The sequence below is a fragment of the Scomber japonicus genome, chromosome 18, assembly GCF_027409825.1.
Source record: "Scomber japonicus isolate fScoJap1 chromosome 18, fScoJap1.pri, whole genome shotgun sequence".
Classification (NCBI taxonomy): Eukaryota; Metazoa; Chordata; class Actinopteri; order Scombriformes; family Scombridae; genus Scomber; species Scomber japonicus.
In genome coordinates, this window is record NC_070595.1 from 15,375,267 (window position 1) to 15,394,677 (window position 19,411).

The 19,411-nt window shown below is 39.5% G+C and overlaps 2 protein-coding genes across 2 annotated transcripts; one reads left to right on the forward strand and one right to left on the reverse strand.

Annotated features, from left to right (window-relative positions):
• Nucleotides 1–833: 833 nt before the first annotated feature.
• tbl3 (transducin beta like 3) lies at nucleotides 834–16,370 on the reverse strand. The gene is made up of 23 exons (XM_053338303.1): nucleotides 16,231–16,370; nucleotides 16,055–16,106; nucleotides 14,833–14,928; nucleotides 14,688–14,735; nucleotides 14,437–14,578; nucleotides 14,233–14,317; nucleotides 13,406–13,576; nucleotides 13,194–13,269; nucleotides 12,963–13,059; nucleotides 12,663–12,883; nucleotides 12,251–12,392; nucleotides 11,071–11,129; nucleotides 10,768–10,874; nucleotides 10,503–10,638; nucleotides 8,287–8,526; nucleotides 7,980–8,050; nucleotides 6,787–6,943; nucleotides 6,262–6,320; nucleotides 5,456–5,559; nucleotides 3,730–3,801; nucleotides 3,285–3,443; nucleotides 2,432–2,525; nucleotides 834–1,720 (listed from the first exon to the last, which is right to left on the reverse strand). The coding sequence occupies exons 1-23, from the start codon at nucleotides 16,260–16,262 to the stop codon at nucleotides 1,348–1,350; spliced, it is 2,793 nt and encodes a 930-aa protein (XP_053194278.1). The 5' UTR covers nucleotides 16,263–16,370; the 3' UTR covers nucleotides 834–1,347.
• Nucleotides 16,371–16,817: 447 nt separating this feature from the next.
• On the forward strand, nucleotides 16,818–18,816 carry rnf151 (ring finger protein 151). The gene is made up of 4 exons (XM_053338730.1): nucleotides 16,818–16,902; nucleotides 17,514–17,683; nucleotides 17,789–17,885; nucleotides 18,346–18,816. The coding sequence occupies exons 1-4, from the start codon at nucleotides 16,900–16,902 to the stop codon at nucleotides 18,814–18,816; spliced, it is 741 nt and encodes a 246-aa protein (XP_053194705.1). The 5' UTR covers nucleotides 16,818–16,899.
• Nucleotides 18,817–19,411: the final 595 nt, after the last annotated feature.

A 19,411-nucleotide genomic window follows, 5' to 3' on the forward strand; every position in this document is an offset into this window, starting at 1 on the left:
GTCAAATTAGAAAAATAGAAATTTGAGAGTTCCGAAAGAGTTTTGTTCATGTTGTTTGGTCTTTAAAGAGAAGACTGGCAGAAAATGTAAAATTTACAAAAGGCTTCATTCAGAATATGATTGATCAGGATACACTAAACATTGATAACTCAAGTCTCTGCAGTCTGTTCTGAATGATTGCTTATTTTCCATACTGGAAACCTGTTGTTGTGCCTTATATGCATTTTGACTGTGCACAAAGATGGGTGGATTTGGTCTTCTGATAACTGCACTGTTGTATTTCCTGTCAAAGCATGTTTACTGTAAACTCTACTTTGAGAATAAGGATGTGTGTTATTGTCAATACTGATGCCAGTCTGAATATGATATAAAATGTAAACTGATTCTGGGTGTATTCATGTGTTACTGTAGAGCTTTGAACAAATAAACACATTTTTGGGAACTTGAACAGTAACATTTTTGTACATTTCACACTTAAACATTACTCAACATACTTCAAGTGACTGTCAGTTTTAAGAGCTCAGGTGCAATGATATCCATTCTAATACATTTCAGTCATCATCATTCAACTTCACATTACAAATTTAACAACAGATGATAAGTCAAAAGCAGGAAAATGAATTGGTCGATTTGTCTTAGATTGTTATTTTTATATATTGTCAGACATCTAGTTAATGCAATGGTTTCACTGTCATGTTTTTCTTTTTTTTTTTTAGAGCCATCACTTTCCATGTGAGTGATTGATGGATTGTATTTTAAACACTGTTGCTGCTTAGACAAATTTAAAAATGCTGTTTCACTTTATATTAGAAATAAAACACAACACATTTTTATCCACATTTTTATTTCATAAACATTTGTAGTCACGACATAAAAAAAAATTCTTGCTTATATAAGGAATCTTTCGTGTTGTTGTGGTTGAGCCGGTAGATCAGGACTATGCAACATTGCAGTAGACAATGGGTGCTGGTATCTGCTGTAGGGGAAGATGGTCCTGACTGATTGCCTCAATGTTGATCTTTCTTCCTTCAGTCTTTCCTTCCTTCTATCTGTCCTTCATCCCCTATTGCCCATTTTGTCTGAAAAAATCCAGGTGGTTAAGCTTTTTAAGATTTTTAAGATTTTGAGTCTGAATGGAAGAACTGGTGCACATGGTTGGGTGTTGGCACAAGACTGGAAGCTGCTCAGAGGGGAATGCACATGTATTATTCCACACCTGTCTCTCTGCATCCCTCAACACTGTCACGCATTAGGTGCGGCGCTCCAGTTAATGGTCCGAGATAAGAAGACACCCTGGGATTTTTACTCCAGGAGTGAGTTCATCTGTGTTCAGCTCGGTGATCCCTGTCAGCTGGTCAAAGTCGGGCACTGTGGCGTGGAAGAATCTGGAAGACATTTCACTCCTTTTACCATCGTTTGATCTCTCTCTTCTTGATCTTCCTCGTCTGAACTCTCCTCACTTTCAGAGTGGTGGTTGCCATTTGTTTTAGCATCTTTTCCGTTTTGCGCTTGTTTGATGTTGGTGGAGGCTTTCTTGGTGGCGCTGACCTCGTCGTCGTCCTCTTCCTCCTCCTTGATGGGGTCTTCATCTTGTCCGCTATCGCTGTCATCTCCGTCTTGTTTCTCCCCACTGCTGCCCTTTTCTTTCTCCTTGTCAATCATAAATAGAGGCTGGCTCTCCTCAAATGGGGTGGTATCCATTTCTTCATCTTGGTCCATGCTAGAGAAAATATGATAGAGATTCATAAAACTGAAAAAGCATCTGACATACAGTATAATAACAGATACATCTAAACTTTAACTTGTCTGTTCACAGTATCTTGCATGGTATTGGTTTGACCTGCCACTGCACTCAACTTGAACAGACCAACAGTGAAATCTCTCAGGATCTTGAGTTATGGTGTTGAATAATGGCCAAAAAAGTGGGACATGACATTATGATGCCACAGTGAAATTGACCTATTGGATATAAAATGTCATCACTTCATCATTTTGTCCTAATAGACATTTGTGTGAAACTTTGCTATCGTTAGTGTATGAATTTTTGAGTTACGGCCGAGAAAGTGTTTAGTGGGGTCACAGTGACTTATGACAAGCAAATTCCAACAACCCGAAATTATAATGCCTCTGGCCATGGCTGTCACTGGCACGTAGGCATAGAAAAATGTGTCATCATATTTTCGATTGAAGCTGAGAATGCTGTTTAGGAGGAAACACTTAACCTTTTCCATTTCCTTGATTCCCATGAGACAGAAACTCAGCTACTGGTGCAGAAGGCCTTGACGAGATCGCAATCTTTATGTAATGTTTGACCAAATTCACACTGGGACTGATAAAAAAAAAAGATAAAGTACTCCAGAACACAAAACTCTGAATGCAATCTCTGCTTTCCTCAGCAGTTTGCGCTGTGACACGCCTAAGCCTCTCTCACCCTGATGGTGCTCCAGCCACTCTCATCTTCTGCCACATGTAGTTCAGGAACATGGACTTCTGCAGGAGATTGCCAATCCTCTGCATGTGTCTCTCTGTGGGGGATAAAAGAGGAAGAACCAGTTCAGATAGTTTACTTTACTAATAGGTTTACTTCATCACAATACTCTCATTCTTACATCCAAGTAGCCTTTACAATAGTATATTCTTGTATACTGTTTCTTGTGGTGAGACTTTCCCGTTTCTCCAGTTCTCCACATACTATAGTCAAAACCTTGTTGCCAGAATCTTGAAAGAAAAAACTAACTTTGACTCCATCATTTCTTAAATAATAAAATCTTGTCCTTTTCACACTGGCTCTTAATTCATCTCAGCTGTAACCTCATGTTAACACGAGTATGATCTGTTGTATTTTTTTAAATTTCTTACTGAACCTTGTACAACACTGTGTGCCCTCAAATCACAAGACATGCCTATCTATCAAATGAGGTTAGAATGTTTTTCTGTCTGTTCTCTTTGTCTGCATGAAAGAACACCAACAGCAACTGCAATTACAATAATTGCTGTTTCCACCACATAATCATCTGCTTTTTTGGCATTTGTTCAAGTTTTAGTCTTTGCCATTGCATCCCAATTCAGTATTTTATTCCTGGCAATCATGGCTGGCATGATGATTGTTATTTTTCTTAATGATGGATTAACTTAATGTCTAAGGTCTGAGAAGCATTGTTGCTTTCACATTCACTTCTTCACTATATTGTTGTGGCGTGTTAGAGTCCTTTGGGCCTATAACATTGATTTGACACTTGACATTTGTCTCACTTAAGCGACACACACACACGACCAGTGCCGACCTGTGTATGGGATGAGTCCCTCAAGGTGTGTGCGGGCGCCCTGGTATTGTAGCAGCTCCTCGGGTGGCAGGTGTGTGAGGAGCACCTGGAGGACAGCCTGAGCGTTCAAACAGTTCCTGGCATTCATGTTCCACACCGCGCAGTACCTCAGGAGCGACTCTGAGTGAGGTCAAAGTCGTGACAGGGTGGTGAGGGTGGAAAAAGGAGGGAAGGTAAGAAAAGATATAGTCATGATTACTTGTTTCACCGCAGGATATTTTTGCCATAACTGGTTAAAGAATAATCTGAAACAATGCCATTATTGTGTTTAAAAGTGAGTCATTTCCTAGAGTTTGTGATAAAAGAAACGTTGTCATCACTTTTAGAAGATTATTAATTTAAACTGTTCACTACTTTACTGTACTTCATCATTACAAAAAAAGGTTTAAGGACTTTTGACTGTTACCTTTCTGATCCACTCGAAGTTTCAGCACCGTCTTCTCCAGCAGCTCGTGGCTATCCTCCACCTCACGGATTGCTAAAAACAACAGAAACCAACTCATCAAAAACAAAAGAGTAGACAGTAAAGGGAGTAACATGGGCGATGTATATTTGTCCATGTTATGTTTGTAGTAATCACAACACATTGTCATTGAGACTTTTTCTGAGTTAGTCTTTAACAATATATCCACATGATTACATTACTGCACTACCACAGTACTGCAGATAGTTGTGTAGGTGAGTTATTTTTTAAGAGACTACGCAGAAACCTGAGGAATTAAAAACAAGATATAATAGAGCTCAGTCTGGTTTGGCCACATCCATAATTGTTTTAGTGGAAGCATGACTAGGTGTGATCCATACCATAGGACATGCCTGCTGATCCACGCCCTGCAGGACTGCACATGTATTACGTCCTGCATAATTTCCACTGCTGAAGCCGCAGAAATGAAGCGCCAATAGAATTACCATCATAAAATCTGACTCTGATGGGAACTTTGCAACTGAGGGGCATTGGTTTTAATGTACCGTAAAAACTGGTGTATACGTCGCATCGGTGTATAAGACGCAGTCTATTTTGGGAGGTGTCATGCTGGGAAAAACACTTTTCTAAGACTGGTTTATATGAATGCACCAGTAGTTATTCATTATAAACATATGTTTATACAAGTTACTTTTATTTGAAACACAATCAAAACACACCTGAAACAGTGTGTAGGGTTGATGGTTAATGGTCCGATAATGATTTGATTAACTGAACTGGACCGGTATATTAACTCAGACTGGGTTCATGTTAGGCTGAGTTTCAATTAAACACAGTAACTTTATGTATTTGATACAGTGTGTAGCTGTATGCTTACTCGAGTCCCAAAAACTCATCAGAGCTGTCACTGTGCGCAAATATTGCACCCAAGTCTGTAAGGCTCAACAAGCTCACTGTCCTCAGACTCTGTGTCAGTCCCAGAGTAAAACAAATCAACCTCTGTTTAGGCTTCAGATCTGTGCTGTCCCTGCCTGTGTACAAAAAAAGTTGCTCATCAGTGCGATTTGCATGACGCGCTTCAACATCTGTTGCTCACCCAAACTAGTGTCCCATAATACTTATGATCAACATACTGAATCAGCAGCCGCCTGTGAACACGTCTGGAAGTGCTTGACACCGGTGTTTATTGGGAGTTATAGTTCATAAATGTGGAAGCTCACGTTGTTATTTTAGTTATTGTTACACCCATTTTTAGGGTCTATACAAGTTCAGAGGCTTTACCGCAGTACACAGTACAATATAAACAGTTTTTGTCTTCTGCCACCTGTATTTGAGCTGCCACAGAATGATGGGACAGGATGTTCTCTTCAGCCTCAGATTAACAAAATGTCACTTGACATGCTTTTTCTTTTATGTCAAGGGACAGGAGAAAAGGGGATGACAAATGCTGGTGCTGCACGCATCAATACCTGCGTGACTCAACTCTTAAACTGAGGAACCGTCCACAATGACAGCGATGACAGACTGAGGAGACGGCCGTTTATCAAGATAAGTGCAGGTGAAAAATATGAAGGACAGAGATGAATTGCGTACGGGGAAGCAGAACAAACACAATAAATTAAGAATTGATGTAGCATGAAAATGGTGAATGGTGAAATGCAACCAGCCGGTAAAAGGTCCAGTTGGATAAAGTTTTGGCGTAAAGTACCTTTGATAACAGTGAGCACAGTGTGAGGCTGGTCCAGAGAGATGGCGAGGCCCAGAGCCTTCAGATATTTCTTCTCATGGAGCAAGTTGGACAACTCCTGCTGCCTTCAGACACAAGAAAGACATTTTTTAAAACATCTGAATAATGATCCTTAATGTTTACTGAAAATACTCGACTATATTTTTACTACTAGAAGATGGTTACAAACACATTTACTGGATTTACTGGATTTGGAGCATTGCATAATACATATTTACAACAGTTAACAATCCTGCATACATCAGGGGGGTTCAGCTCTGGTATAATATGGCTTTCCCATAAATATGCAAAGTCAAATGTACATAAACTTTTGCATCTCATGTAAAAATGTTTTGACCGTGTTACCGAGTTTTAGAACAAACTTGGTAATGATGTTGCCTCAGCTCTAGGAGCAAATTAAAATCCCAGCTTCTCTCAATACCAAGTCATTCATACATCTACATTACATTACATTAAAACATACATAATCAATTATCTGAGACCTGAAATTTCCTCATGCTGATCAGAATAGCAGAGCACAAATACTGCCCTGACCTGTGACCATGAGGGCCACCTTAGCCTAACAGTCTCTGAACATTGATCAGGCGACAGACAGCAGGTCAGATCTGGGTCTGACTGATTCTTGCGGCATCTCTGACATCCAACAAAAAGAGGAGGAGAGACTGTGTTTGTCCACCACGGAAGATGGAGGGCTGAATGATGACAGTCTTGTTCCGTGACTTTGATCAATGTTTTATATTTTTATTATAAGGTTGTGTGTAACTTACTTGAGTATCTGATCCTCCTGCTTGGCCTGCTCTTCTGCCAGCTCCACTTCAGTCACATCCTAGTGGTGGACAGAAGAAAACATTTTTCTTTGGTTGTGGTAATGTGTCTTTACCCTTTCATGAAAAGAGAGGGGTCAGAGTGAGAGGTTAACTAAAATAACCAGCTGGATAAGATGTGGACTGAATATCTTGCTAAAGGGTATTTTAGCAGGCTGGAAACTTGCTGTCACAAAGAGTCAAACCTTCCAGCTGACATTACTGGATGTTAGGTAAGAAAATACTTGACAGTGCAACACTGAAATGTACTAGTTTTTGAGCAAGTAAATAAATGTTTTGCCTCAATCTTCCTTTCACCAACCTGTCTTGTGTCTTGTTTTTATTTTATTTAGTGATCAAATAACATGCAAACAACAGTTCTGAGTGTACAGCATCAAGTCAGGATGTTTATGCAAAAGATACAACAGTATTGTATAAAAAAATAAAAATGTCTCCATTCAACAGGTGATTGTCAGTTAAATGACTTACCATCCACACTGTGATGTTAGAGTCTGTTGACCCAGTAACCATCTTGTCATCTTTGCGGCTGGCGTGAAGACCCCACACCTTGTCCTGGTGAGCGTCCAGTGTCTTCACACACTCATTGGTCTTTATGGTCCACAGTTTTACCAAACCATCTGAACCACTGATGATGAAGCACAGTTAGGAGTGTTGGATTACAATTCTGTGTCAACAGAGACTTTTATTTAAAGACACTATATGACTGAGCTCTGGAAAAGACGAGCTCTGTGCCAAAATCCATACTACTAATGATGTATAGTATACTAAAAGCAATCCAACATTACACTTAAACATTACAATCATTTAACTATAAGGCCTGATATTGTATATCAGTAATATACTTACTATAAGGGCATCTTTCAATTTAAAGCAATTTAAAGCAATTTGCCTTTTTTCCTCCAAATACAGAATTATTGATATGAATGTGTACATGCATGGACATGCATTTGTGTGTGTGTGTGTGTGTGTATGTGTGTGTGTGTGGGTAAGTGTATATATTTATATATGTAATGTATGCATGTACTGTATGAATGGATATACCAGTATCTAAGTATAGTTTGTTGTTTATTTATCTATTTATTTCCCTCTATGCTGTGTGTTCTGCGTCTGCTTGGCACATATGTACCACTCTGTTCGTGTTCTTTAAAAAATAAATAATAATAATAAAAAAGAGTTTTTCACAGCTGGATAAATGTTAATGTAGACGGTGTTGACTGAGCTCCAGGTCTCTTTCTTAAAAATGTAATTGGCAACGTCATTCTGAAGTTGCAGTTAGATTTTTTTTGGCTCAGAACACTATAAAACACATGAAAGCCTCAGCCTTGTTTTCAAAGCATAGATTTGCTTTCACATACTTCACTCTAATTGGAAAGCAGAGATGACAAAACGTGGTTTGTCTCAAACAGCATGACAGCAGAACATGATAATCAGACATCTGAGATATCATGATAAGCATGTATGAGTGCCTGAGAGCTTTTCCTGATCAACACCATCACATGACATCACTGTTTTAAAACTAATCAGCTCTGAGAAGAGTTTTGAAATGAAACCTGTCAAAACAAAATGTATCTGCAAAGGTGTACGTGTGGCATTCATTTTCTTTTGAATATTTGTGTATGTACTTCTATGAAATGTTTTGCATGAGAGGCAGGCGGGGTTACCTGGTGAGCAGCTGAGTGCCTCGACTCACAAAGATGACCTTCAAAACTGATGCATCGTGCCCCTCAAATGTCTAAAGAGAATAAACAGAAAATAAAGAAAAAACAATCACATCCTTTCTTCTGCACAGACAAAAGCAATATTTGTTCAAAATGAGTCACCTACGGACAAAGTGCTAAGTAGCCTCAAGTAATAACATTGTTATATATATTTATAGACAAAAAGCTTTTCCAAAGGACACTTATGAGAAATATACAATCAATGATGTTTTCCTGTGATAAATGACACTACTCAATAATGCACGCTAACCTTCAGGCAGCTGAAGTCTTGCAGACTCCACAGTTTGGTGGTGCCGTCTGCAGAGGAGGTGGCCAGCACCTGGTCCACGGGAGAGAAGGAGACGGTCCAGATGCCGCGCCGGTGACCCCGAAATACCCCCAGCAGGGCCATGGTCCCCTCCCCCGCCAAGGACCACAGCTTGGCTGTGCGGTCCTGGGAGCCCGATGCCAGCAGCTTGTCATTGGGTGATACTGCAACGCTGTTAACATCCTGGAGAAACAACCAGGAAGAGGATGACAAAATGAGGATTAACTCTTAATAAAGTTGATCAGATCTAAATAAATTGAACACTGAAGGAGGATGTTCAGTAGAAAAAAAAGGAGACGTGCTGGGAAACAGAAATGGAAAAAGTGAGAGGCAATCAGAAATTCCATTTCCAATAGAAACAGATTTTTTAAATTCCTCTCACTACACTTTTTGGAAACTGATTCACCTGTGTGTAGAGACAGAACACCCACAAAAAATAAATAAAATAAATATATATACTACAGTGATATTTTTATTAATGTAGCATTTAGGTTGGCTTTTTGTTGTTATATATAAAAAATCTACCTCTTTTGTTACTTTTTACTTTTCAATTACAAGAACCTGTAGAGGTGAAGAGATGAACCACTGGAGAAACTGGCTTTGCTTTTCTTGGCAATGCACTGCAGATACATAAACAGGCTTTTAACAGACCTTTAAGATGTGCGTCCAACGAAAACATTTCAAATGTAAAACATTGTTAATGATTGCACAAGTAGCCCAATTACACTGGCATTCTGTCACGATTCCACAGAAGTAATAGGTGGGTCTGTAGGTGAGTATGCAGAAAGAGATTGTGAAAGCAGGAACAATTTTTAAGAGAGAACAATCAATACTCTGACTTCATATTACAGAGGAAAAGCTGTCAAAGAGGGCAGCGCATATCAAAGAAACCAGGAAGTTTGAAAAGCAAAGCCTGTTCCTGGAATCATGTGGAAAGGAGAGGAGCTGAAACACGGAAGACTGGTTTTCACAAATGTGGCTGGATGCTCAAAGGCTGCTTCCTCTCAAATAACATGAATACAAAAAGTTATTTGAGTGCAGGTCAGTAATATTAACCGGGGCCAACTCTGATATCTGGGAAACTACACTGAGAAATAAACTAATATTTTAGGCAAGCAGTCGCTTGACAAGATAACCATCACAGGGCAGTGGTGAAAACAGCTACTATGTGTAATAAGCCACATACATATAAAAAGAGAAGAGGTGACAAAAAGCTACAGTATGTAGTAGGGCTGGGCGATTATTCCAAAAAAATCAAAATCACGATTAATTGCACTTTTAACCTCGATTACGATTAATGAACGATTATCTCCACCCTTGATGAACAATTATGTATTTTCACAGTTTCTTGTGTTTTTTATTTAGTGATATTTTCGCACACTAGTATCTTTAAGGAGTGAAAATAATGATGTATTAAGGTGTGACGTTGTGGTTAATGTCTAGTTTACTTGATTAGAACTATGATAAGATCATGGTTTGAGTTAAAATGATGACTGGAGACATGTTTTCAAATTCCTTAAAGATATACAACCTTTACTGTCATGGCAACAGTGAGTACCACGATTAATTGACATGAGCAAGATTATGTCGATTAGAGTTTCTAAATGTCGGTTTCCATTATTTTCCGATGAATTGCCCAGCCCTAGTATGCAGAATGTTTATATTAAGTTGAAGATTAACAGCTCAACAATTATATATGAACATTTCTTGTAAAAGGGACATTGCTAAGTCTCTGCAGGCAGATTAGAAAAGAAGAAAAGCATGGAGGAGTGCCTTCTGAGATTGAATCAAAAGGTTAAAGTACACATGATGTTTTCCTTTTTTCAGTGTTTAAACTCAACCAAACCAGAGCTGTCATTGGGTGAAACCAGATGAAACCAGGAAAAAGATTTGTACACACGTCCTGAACTTTTGGCTGGTTTTCAGCTGATTGAAAGCTTATCTCTCATATGTTTGTTTTTGAACACAGAAATAATCTTTTGAACATTTAAACATCACTAAAATATTGATCTTTTGTCAGCACTAAAGAAAAGTGATTTCCACACAGTATTTGGGTGTATCTGTGTGTATGGCTTCTTTTGTGCATGCTATCAACTGTACATGGTTGAAGTTTTTTTGTTTTTCCTGGACAGTGTGCAGTATGTTCCTCTTCCTCGTACCTTATCGTGTGCCTTCTCTGTGGAGTGGGCAGTCAGTTGATGTATGTCCCCTCCTGTCGTAGACAAGTCTGCAGGCAGATCCCACACCTTTACAGTACAGTCCTGACTACCAGACACTATGAACGATGCCTTCATCCTGGACATAAAAAAGCAAGAGCATTATTACTGTCATATAGACTTACAGAAATTCAGTGATTTCCTTTATATTTAAGATCATCATGGGATAAAAAAATACACATATGACTGCAACAAAGTGTGGTGTTACCTGGAGCACGTGATGGAGCCCACAACATTAGTGTGGCTGGAGCCGTGGGCCACACAGTGTACCTGCCCACTGTCGCTGTCCATCTGCCACACACGCACTGACCTGTCCTATAGACAAACACAGAATATATTGATGTCACTGTTGGCATGAATATTCTCTTTTTATAGAATTGCTTCTTTTGATTGTGTCCATGTGTTGCAATTAATGGTTTTGCATTTTTGCACTGGAACATCTGCATGAGCCAAATGCCTAAACACAGTTCAATGAATAGGTTTATTGTTTCCTTGTCTCCAGTGTGCTCACCTTTGCACAGCTTGCAAACAGAAAGCCCTTTTTGAACACATCCAGTGAGAGGACTGTGTCTGGGGAAGATAAAAAGATAAGAACAGTAGTGAGGATCAGAAAAGATAAACAGCCTATCAAACCTGCTAAGCAACATTTGTTTCTGTTTCTAACCTCTTTCATTCCCCCTCCCTACAATAGACCCATTTCTTTCTCTTTTTTTTTTGAGGAGGGAAGGAAATCTTTATGGGAACCTGAAGATTAGTTTGATATGCAGCTCAGCATTATGTGGCACATTTTTCTAGTCATACATCTGTAATAAACAAATGTTTAAAGTTTAGAGTGAATATGGGCCTAAAACATTATGATGGCAATTCTCCTGCTAAATCATGTCCTATAAGTTGTTGAAGCAATTTTTGGGTTAATTCACACAGATCTGGTAAAAATGTAACTTTTTTTTAAAGGGGGTCCCATTATGCACAGTTATTTAAACTCCATGCAAAAAACTGCATGAGCTTGGCATAAAGTGGGCATGTCTGTATAGGGGAGATTTGTGTGAACCTACTGAACCCATTTTTATTCAGATATCCATTGGATACCTTAGGTGCTCTAATGACTGCTTTCATTCACACTAATCCTGACATGATTTATGGAGCCATTCTTCAACCTTTAATGTTGAAGTGTTTTTTTATTTTTATAATAAAGTGGTATAAAAGCTTATCATTCAATTACCTTAAAATGACACTATATAATTAAGATTTTTAGAAATTACTTCTTTATTTACTTTTGTGGAGCACTGTGCAGGTTTATTCTACAAATATAAAAAGGTTATTACTATCATTAGTCACTTTATGATAAAAAGCTGGCAGCACAGTGACTTTAACAGAGAGCCTTTTCCTCACATTTTCATTTCCAGTCACTTGTGACAACTTTAAGAAACAACAGTAAACCTTGCAAAAATAGAGCAAAGTGTGGCTGTTTTTACCAACGTTATAGTTAGATGAGGTTACAAGATATGTGTATAAGATAATTGCACACATGCATTTCTTTTGTAGTTTCCATCTGCTGGAAAACACACACTCACTGCAATATCACAGACTACTATATATACTTTTCAGATCTTCTGTAAATGAATAAACATACTAATATGTGTCACATGCATGTATACACATACACTTGCTGCCCTCTGCTGGTGACTGACCTGTGTGTCCGTAAAGGATCTGGCAGCTGTTGGTGAGCAGCTCGAACACCTTGAGCTGGCAGCTGTTGGTGGCCACTACGATGTGGCTGTCACCTTTACCCAGAAACTTCACATCCAGCACTTCGTCACTGTAGCCCACAAACTGTAAGGGCAGGGTGGAGAAGGAGAGCAAACAAAGAAACAACGTGCATGTATTAATTATTGGGTCCTAAACATCTTCTATCTCTAGTTTGATGTCACACAAGTCATCCATCACAATGTGTTGCTATAGAGAAACATTAAACTATGTACCATGTAAAATCTTGTTAAAACGACTTATTAATTTACGCTGGCACATAGGTTGGCAATCTGACACTTAATTTCCAAACAATAAATATTAGCACTGTTACGTAATACCATGATCAGTACCCACCTGTTGCTGTGTGGTGAGAGCAGGCAGCTGGTAGAGCAGTATGTTGTGCTCTGCAGTGACTGTAGCCAGTCTGGAGGAGGCAGGCAGGTGAAGCAGGTATACTAGGCTACGAGGGTCATCGTCCTTTTCTTCCTCCTCCTCAGAATCGGGGCTGAGGGTGGAGGATAGGGTCTGGGTGTACACGCAGCGTCCAGTGCTGGCCTCCCACACTCTCAACACACCTGCAGGGAGGAAGGGAGAAGAGGTCAGTGACAGAAAGCGCTCAAATACGAGCCAAACGAGATGGTGCAGATGTCAAACCTTTGCTGCCAGCTGTGATGAAATGCAAGTCTTTGCTCTTTATTCCAATCTGAGAGAAGTCCTGTTTCTGAGGCAGCATCACAACACCCTCCACAGCCTGCAGACAAGGACAACACACGGAAATGAACAAATATAGCTGCAACACATGATGACTGAATGAAGATTTGGTCTGTTGGGATGTTATTCAAAGAAGCCATTAGTATCCATTAGCAAAGAAGAAATAGTTTTTACCTCGTAGATTGGTACAGTTCTCTTGGCTTTCTGGGTCTTCAGGTCCCACACTGTGCAGATCTTATCTCTACCAGAACTATAAGTAAAGATTATAAACAGTTACAACCATGAAAAACTAAAATACATTATATTTGAGACCCAGAAAATCCACAATGATCAAGATTTGATCTATCACAATTCACTTATCCATTGAGAAGCTGAGTGGACAGTACCTGATCATGGTGTCGCCATCGGAGCTGAAGCTGAGAGAGGTGACAGCGCTGTAGTGGCTCTGCAACACACACACACACTGGCTGGAGCGCAGATCCCACAGCCGAATACCACAGTCCAGAGATGAAGAGAAGAGCTGCAGGCGGCTGATATCTGGGTGAAACTCGACCAGGCTGCAGACACACACAAGGAGAATTGTTTTGAAATGTTTTTTGTTTGTCATCGACTTCAGATATTTAGTTACAAAATCATTTAATACCAACGTTAATGACAATCCTAAACCTGTTACAATTCTGTTCATGAAACTCTTTGTTGTTTCTTCAGCTCAATAAGGATCCAGGAATAAGGCTGGGTATCGAACTTTGATCATTTTTTTTTAATACTGACCACAACATGTCCATAACAAAGGTATCGAATGTCTGGTCAGATACGTAATCTACCTGTTCTTTAATCATACATTTCCTGATTTTAATTCCATTTTAGACTTAACATCGAGATGTTGTCGTAGAGTGTTTGTATGTTCTCTCTCTTCTTACTTTATCTAGAATCTGTTATTACCAGTTCACCGTGAAATAACTATGTGTGATTATTCATTATTCTACTTATTTGCTCTTTTAAGATGTTTTCAATGTTTTAGCAATTTAAATTTTAAGCGGTTTTAGTAGCATTTTGTGTATGAGAGAGGCTATCTAAACAAAGTTTATTATTATATTTATCATTATTGTATTAACTCCTATGAAGGAATGGCTCATTTGTCTTATCCCCTGGCTGAGTGTAGTGTATTAGTGTAATCATGAAACCAAGACAGTTTTTAGTTGTTGTGACTTACTGCACAACACCAGATGACCCTTTAAGGTTATGGGTGCAGTATTGCTTCACGACATCCCAAAGCTTTATTGTGCCATCACAGCCACCTGCAAAACAAACAAGAAGACAAACTCTGCAAACTGTGTAATGTCAATGTAGCAAAATCACAATGAAACGAGCGCCACAAAAGTCAAAACTGATTGTCATTAGTCCTGTGTTGGCTGACCTGTGGCCAGGAGCGTGGAGGTGGAGTCAAAGGTCATGCTGGCTACAGGCACAGTGTGAATGGCCTTCCAGGAGCGGGTACACTGAGCTTGCTTCCAGTCCCACTGCTTCAGCAGCAGGGCCCTGCTGGCTGTTACCAGCAGCTGTGGAGGGACAGAGAGACATGCTGAATACTCTCTACATGTTGATATTATGTTTACACCATGAGGTTTGTTTGAGTCAGGTAATCAGTTGATTCAGGTGTTTGCTTACCTCATCATCACAACTGAGTGCAAATGATGTGATGTCCTCTTGATCATCCTGCAATCACAGTATGGACATATATGATAAAAAGGCTCTAAAAGATAAATAAAATCGTACAAAATGCATGAAATGCATGAAGTGGTTCTGGACTCACGTGTTCAATGCTGTGGACGATCTTCCCTGTGCTGATCTCCAAAACATTGACACGAGATCCACAGGTGCAAAAAATGTAATTCTCATCTTTGCTGATCTGAAAAACAAAAATAGGTTAATCAAAACTTAAAGTGGCAGTGCGCTGATTACACATGTCAAAGTCAGTTCCCTTATCAAACAAACTATTTAAACAGCAATGAGATGTATAATGGGCTTTGTCTAAAACACAAATCATATTTTCCATGTCCATGTGATGTAAAGTTTGCTATCTAAAGTGTGAATCCTAAAATGCCCAGACTGAATGTGTAAACTGAGTATGTGTGAACATGTCTACACATACTACCAAAACGTTCTCTCGATCCAGCTTCTTAAATGTGAGAATTTGCGTCAACAGACAAAACAGTCAAATTAACATATTAAGATCCTGGAATGTTGGTCGGACAAAAAAAGCAAATTGAAGGCATCATTGTAGGCTCTAAAAAATGACAAATTGCCTTTTGTCACAACTTGTTGACATTTCACAGATCAACTGCAGTCCGATATGCTTTTAGAAAAGAAACCGTACATCACAGACTGAGGGTGTGGAGATTGACAATGACATTTATCAAGCAAGGAAAATGTTGAGTTGCATTAGGGGAAATATAGGATCCACTGTTTTTGAGGTTGTCTTGAACTAGGGACCGAAGAGTCAGGTTATCTCAGTCTATGCTATATCATTTTGACCCCTAGTTAAAATCTGTCACTTACAAGTCCCCAAACGTACTGAAGTGCAATAGGAAATCAGAAAACTCTCTCTTTGAGAGGGACTGCACAACACCACAGCTCCCAGTACCTCCCACTCCCACTAAAAAAAAGACTGATTCTGTCCTTACTATGTTAACCCAAGGAACATTGCACACATGCATATAATCTCAGGAACTTCTGCATATTGCACATTTATTTCATGCAAGTGTATTTACACAGAGATTGTTACTGTATACAGCGTTTTTATTTTACTTTATCACTTTTACCCTTACACTGATCATTTTCCTCTACCGTACTGCTGTGTCAATTCTGAATTTCTCCCAAAGTAGATCAATAAAGATACATCTTATCTTAAAAATGTAGGATCCGCTGTTTTTGTAAGTGCAATAGTAAATGTGCAGTTGGTCCAGCGGGTAACACACACAAAAGTCAGCAACATAGTAACACTTTATACACACAACACAAAGCACACAGCTCACCTGCACTTTTCCTCCTTTGTAAAAAGGTTCAATCTTGCTAGAAACTTCATAACTGTGAGAGAATGACATAAATATGAGGGTAAGTTTCTGCAACTTTGAATGACAGTAAAAACACATTTAGCTTAACCTATGTTAGCCAGCTAACAACCTGCACGTGCGGTGCGACTAAAACTTACTTTGTCTTGAACTGAAGGTTTGTATTTGCCATCTTACTCTCGATAAAAGAAAAATACCAAAAACCGAGATATTTCCGTTGTTACAGAGTCTTAAATGACTTATTTCTCACTAGGCACGTTGGCTACAGTCAACACATCCATGCCGCATGTTGATATGCGAGTCGCACACTTTGTACGTCATTCCAGCGCACGGAGCTGTGATTGGCCAGCCTAATTCCTACTGTCAACATTTAACATAATAAGATTGATCATTATCAATAAGATTTCCATATAATCCATGATAGGCACTTCAAGTTTGTGGAGATTAAAATGTGTGCATGTTATGTGATCACACAATTCCCCACTATTGCCTCACAACAATAAACGCTGCTGAGCTGTTCATGACAAAAAAGCTCCTGTTTGACATGTGGAGGCTGTTTGCTTTGATGCTAGAACAGCAGGGAAAGGACGCGCCTCATAATGAGAGCCATTATCTATATGTAATTTACTGTTGTCATTTGTCCGCACACGCACACACACACGGACCCTCCTTCATGTTTTGTCAGGAATGTTCATGTGTGTGTTGCATTGATAACGCGGGTGTGTGTGTTGAGTGTGTGACATGTGAGGGGACCGATATGGAGTAAAGCAGCGCCGGTAATGGAAACACGGTGAGGAAAGGAGAGTATCATGGTGAGTGGAGAACAGCTTCTGTTTACTTTTTGTAATCTAATGTTTATTTCTCACATTTATAACCAGATTCTTGAAACTATTTCACAAAGTCTGCATATTCTAGCTTGTACGTGAACTTAATGAGGTCAAGTGATTTTTATTTTTTCAAATCTTAAATTGTGTAGACTATAGTCTTGTATGTAGCTATACTGTATATCATGGTATTTTATAAATAAATATTTGAATTTACTAAAATGACATAAGTAACTCTTAAGAGATGGCGTTTCTAAGCATTTTTAAATGATCTCACCTTTTTTCCTGAAAAAAAAAGTAAGCAGCAGAGGGCTGCTTTCTTTAATCATGTGATAAGTCATATGACTTTCCAGAACAATTCTCTTTTGTCACCTCCTGCCTTTATGTTGGAAACACTATGGGCAGTTGTATGCAGCTGTAGAGTCATGGTTTACAGCTGTGGAAAGAATATTTACCTGTTGATTTACCTGTTACCTGTACATTAAGTGTCACAATATGTCCATCTACTCAGCTCTCATCCTCAATATGTCACTCAAATCCATTATAAATGTGTATTATGATGACCCTGAATGAAGTAGTGTTAAATTGGCCACATGCAGGCGGATCCAGAGGTGTCAACACAGAGTGGGGGCTATGATGTGGAGCTGTTTGTGGACACTCCAGACTACGATCTGATCTGCACCATCTGCCAGGGGGTCCTCAGGTGTCCAGTAAGAGCTGCGTGTCACCACATCTTCTGCAAGAAATGCATCTTACAGTGGCTGAAGAGGTACTGGACATGGATCAATACCAATGGACACTGCAAAAAAATAATAATTAAAAAGTACAATAAGTATAGTATAACTGGTCCAACACTGTTATTTGTCTTCTTCAGACAGGAGACCTGCCCCTGCTGCAGGAAGCCGGTGAACCCGAGCTTGATCTTTGTCATGTTCAAGCTGAGCAAATCTATCGGACGCATGAAGATCAAGGTAGGAAACTGAAAATAGGAGGAGAGTTGAATCTGTACACATATTTGTAGTTATCATGCCACCTGTTCTTATTATAATTAAGTGGTTGCATTTATACTGGTTGCCCCGTGGTTTATTGTTTACTGTTTGTTGATTGATGCTTGATAAATGACTTAATAACTTCTTGTTGTTGATTGTCAATCAACCAACCAATTAACGGACTTATCATTTAATGTAACTATGCAACAGTCTATTCTTTAATATAACTCATTCAAGTTGTTGTCAACGCAAACAATTTCACATCTGTTTAGTCTTCAAAAAGTACGTGAAGTTGAGACAGATTGCGTGAACTCAATTCTACAGGCGTTAATATGCATTATGTCGTTTTCTAGCTATTGATTAGTTTGTGTGTGTGTGTGTGTGTGTGTGTGTGTGTGTGTGTGTGTGTGTGTGTGTGTGTGTGTGTGTGGCCTCTTCTTAGTGTAAGAATGAGATCCGCGGTTGTGCAGAGACCTTCCCCCTCTCGGAGCAGTACTGTCACAGCATGAGCTGTCTATACGAGCTCATCCCCTGCCCGTACCAGGGCTGCCGAGCGCAGCTCCTCCGCAGGGACCTGGACACCCACGCACGCCACTGCGATCACTGGCGCCAACCCTGCCATATGGGCTGTGGCACGATACTCTCCCACCGCACAGAGGCGCAACACAACTGTTACAAGCAGCTGAGGCAGGAGTACGAAGCCAGGCAGAGGAACCACAGGGCCATCGCCACTGCCCTGCAGAGGAAAATGAGGAGGATGCAGAGCACCATGGCACACATGAAGAGGCAGATAGGGCTCATCTGTGAGAGCCTCGAGGTGATGGACGACCTGCACGAGGTGGAGGAGGAGGACATTGGAGAGAGCAGCGGCAGCTCCAGTGGGACTCCAAGTAGCAACAACAGCAACTGCTGAGGGACGAGTCAAGTTGCTGCTGCTGGTTGGCTACTGCTGTGTATAATTTCTGCTCGTGTTCATTTCTTTGAAGGTGTGGATAGGTACAGTCAAAACTTTGGACACACCTTTCAATTTTGTGCTGTTGTTTCATCCATTTTGTAAATAAAGCATTTGACATTATAACTGTGGACTGTTTTCATTTATCATAGAGGATTCATTTAAGAGGATAGTCGAGACTGTGTTGTTGATGATGAGTGATGAAGGGTGCTGATCATCACAGTAATGCATAAGCCATCAGCCAGCTGATGAAAAAGGATAATCATGTCCACTAATGTTAGCAATATAATAATATAAAGATAATACACGTAATTATCAAACAATATAAACAGCAATCATACACTTTAATTATACAGAAAAGTTACAGCTGCTTTACATTAGTTAAAACATTTAAAGTACAACGATTAAGCAGAAAAATCAGACAAATAAAATCAATTAAAACTGAATGAAACATCCCTAGTATGAGATGAAACATAATGGTAATAAAACAATACAACGACAGTAATGATGAAACAATAAAACATGTTGGAAATAAAACAATGTGGTATCAATTAAA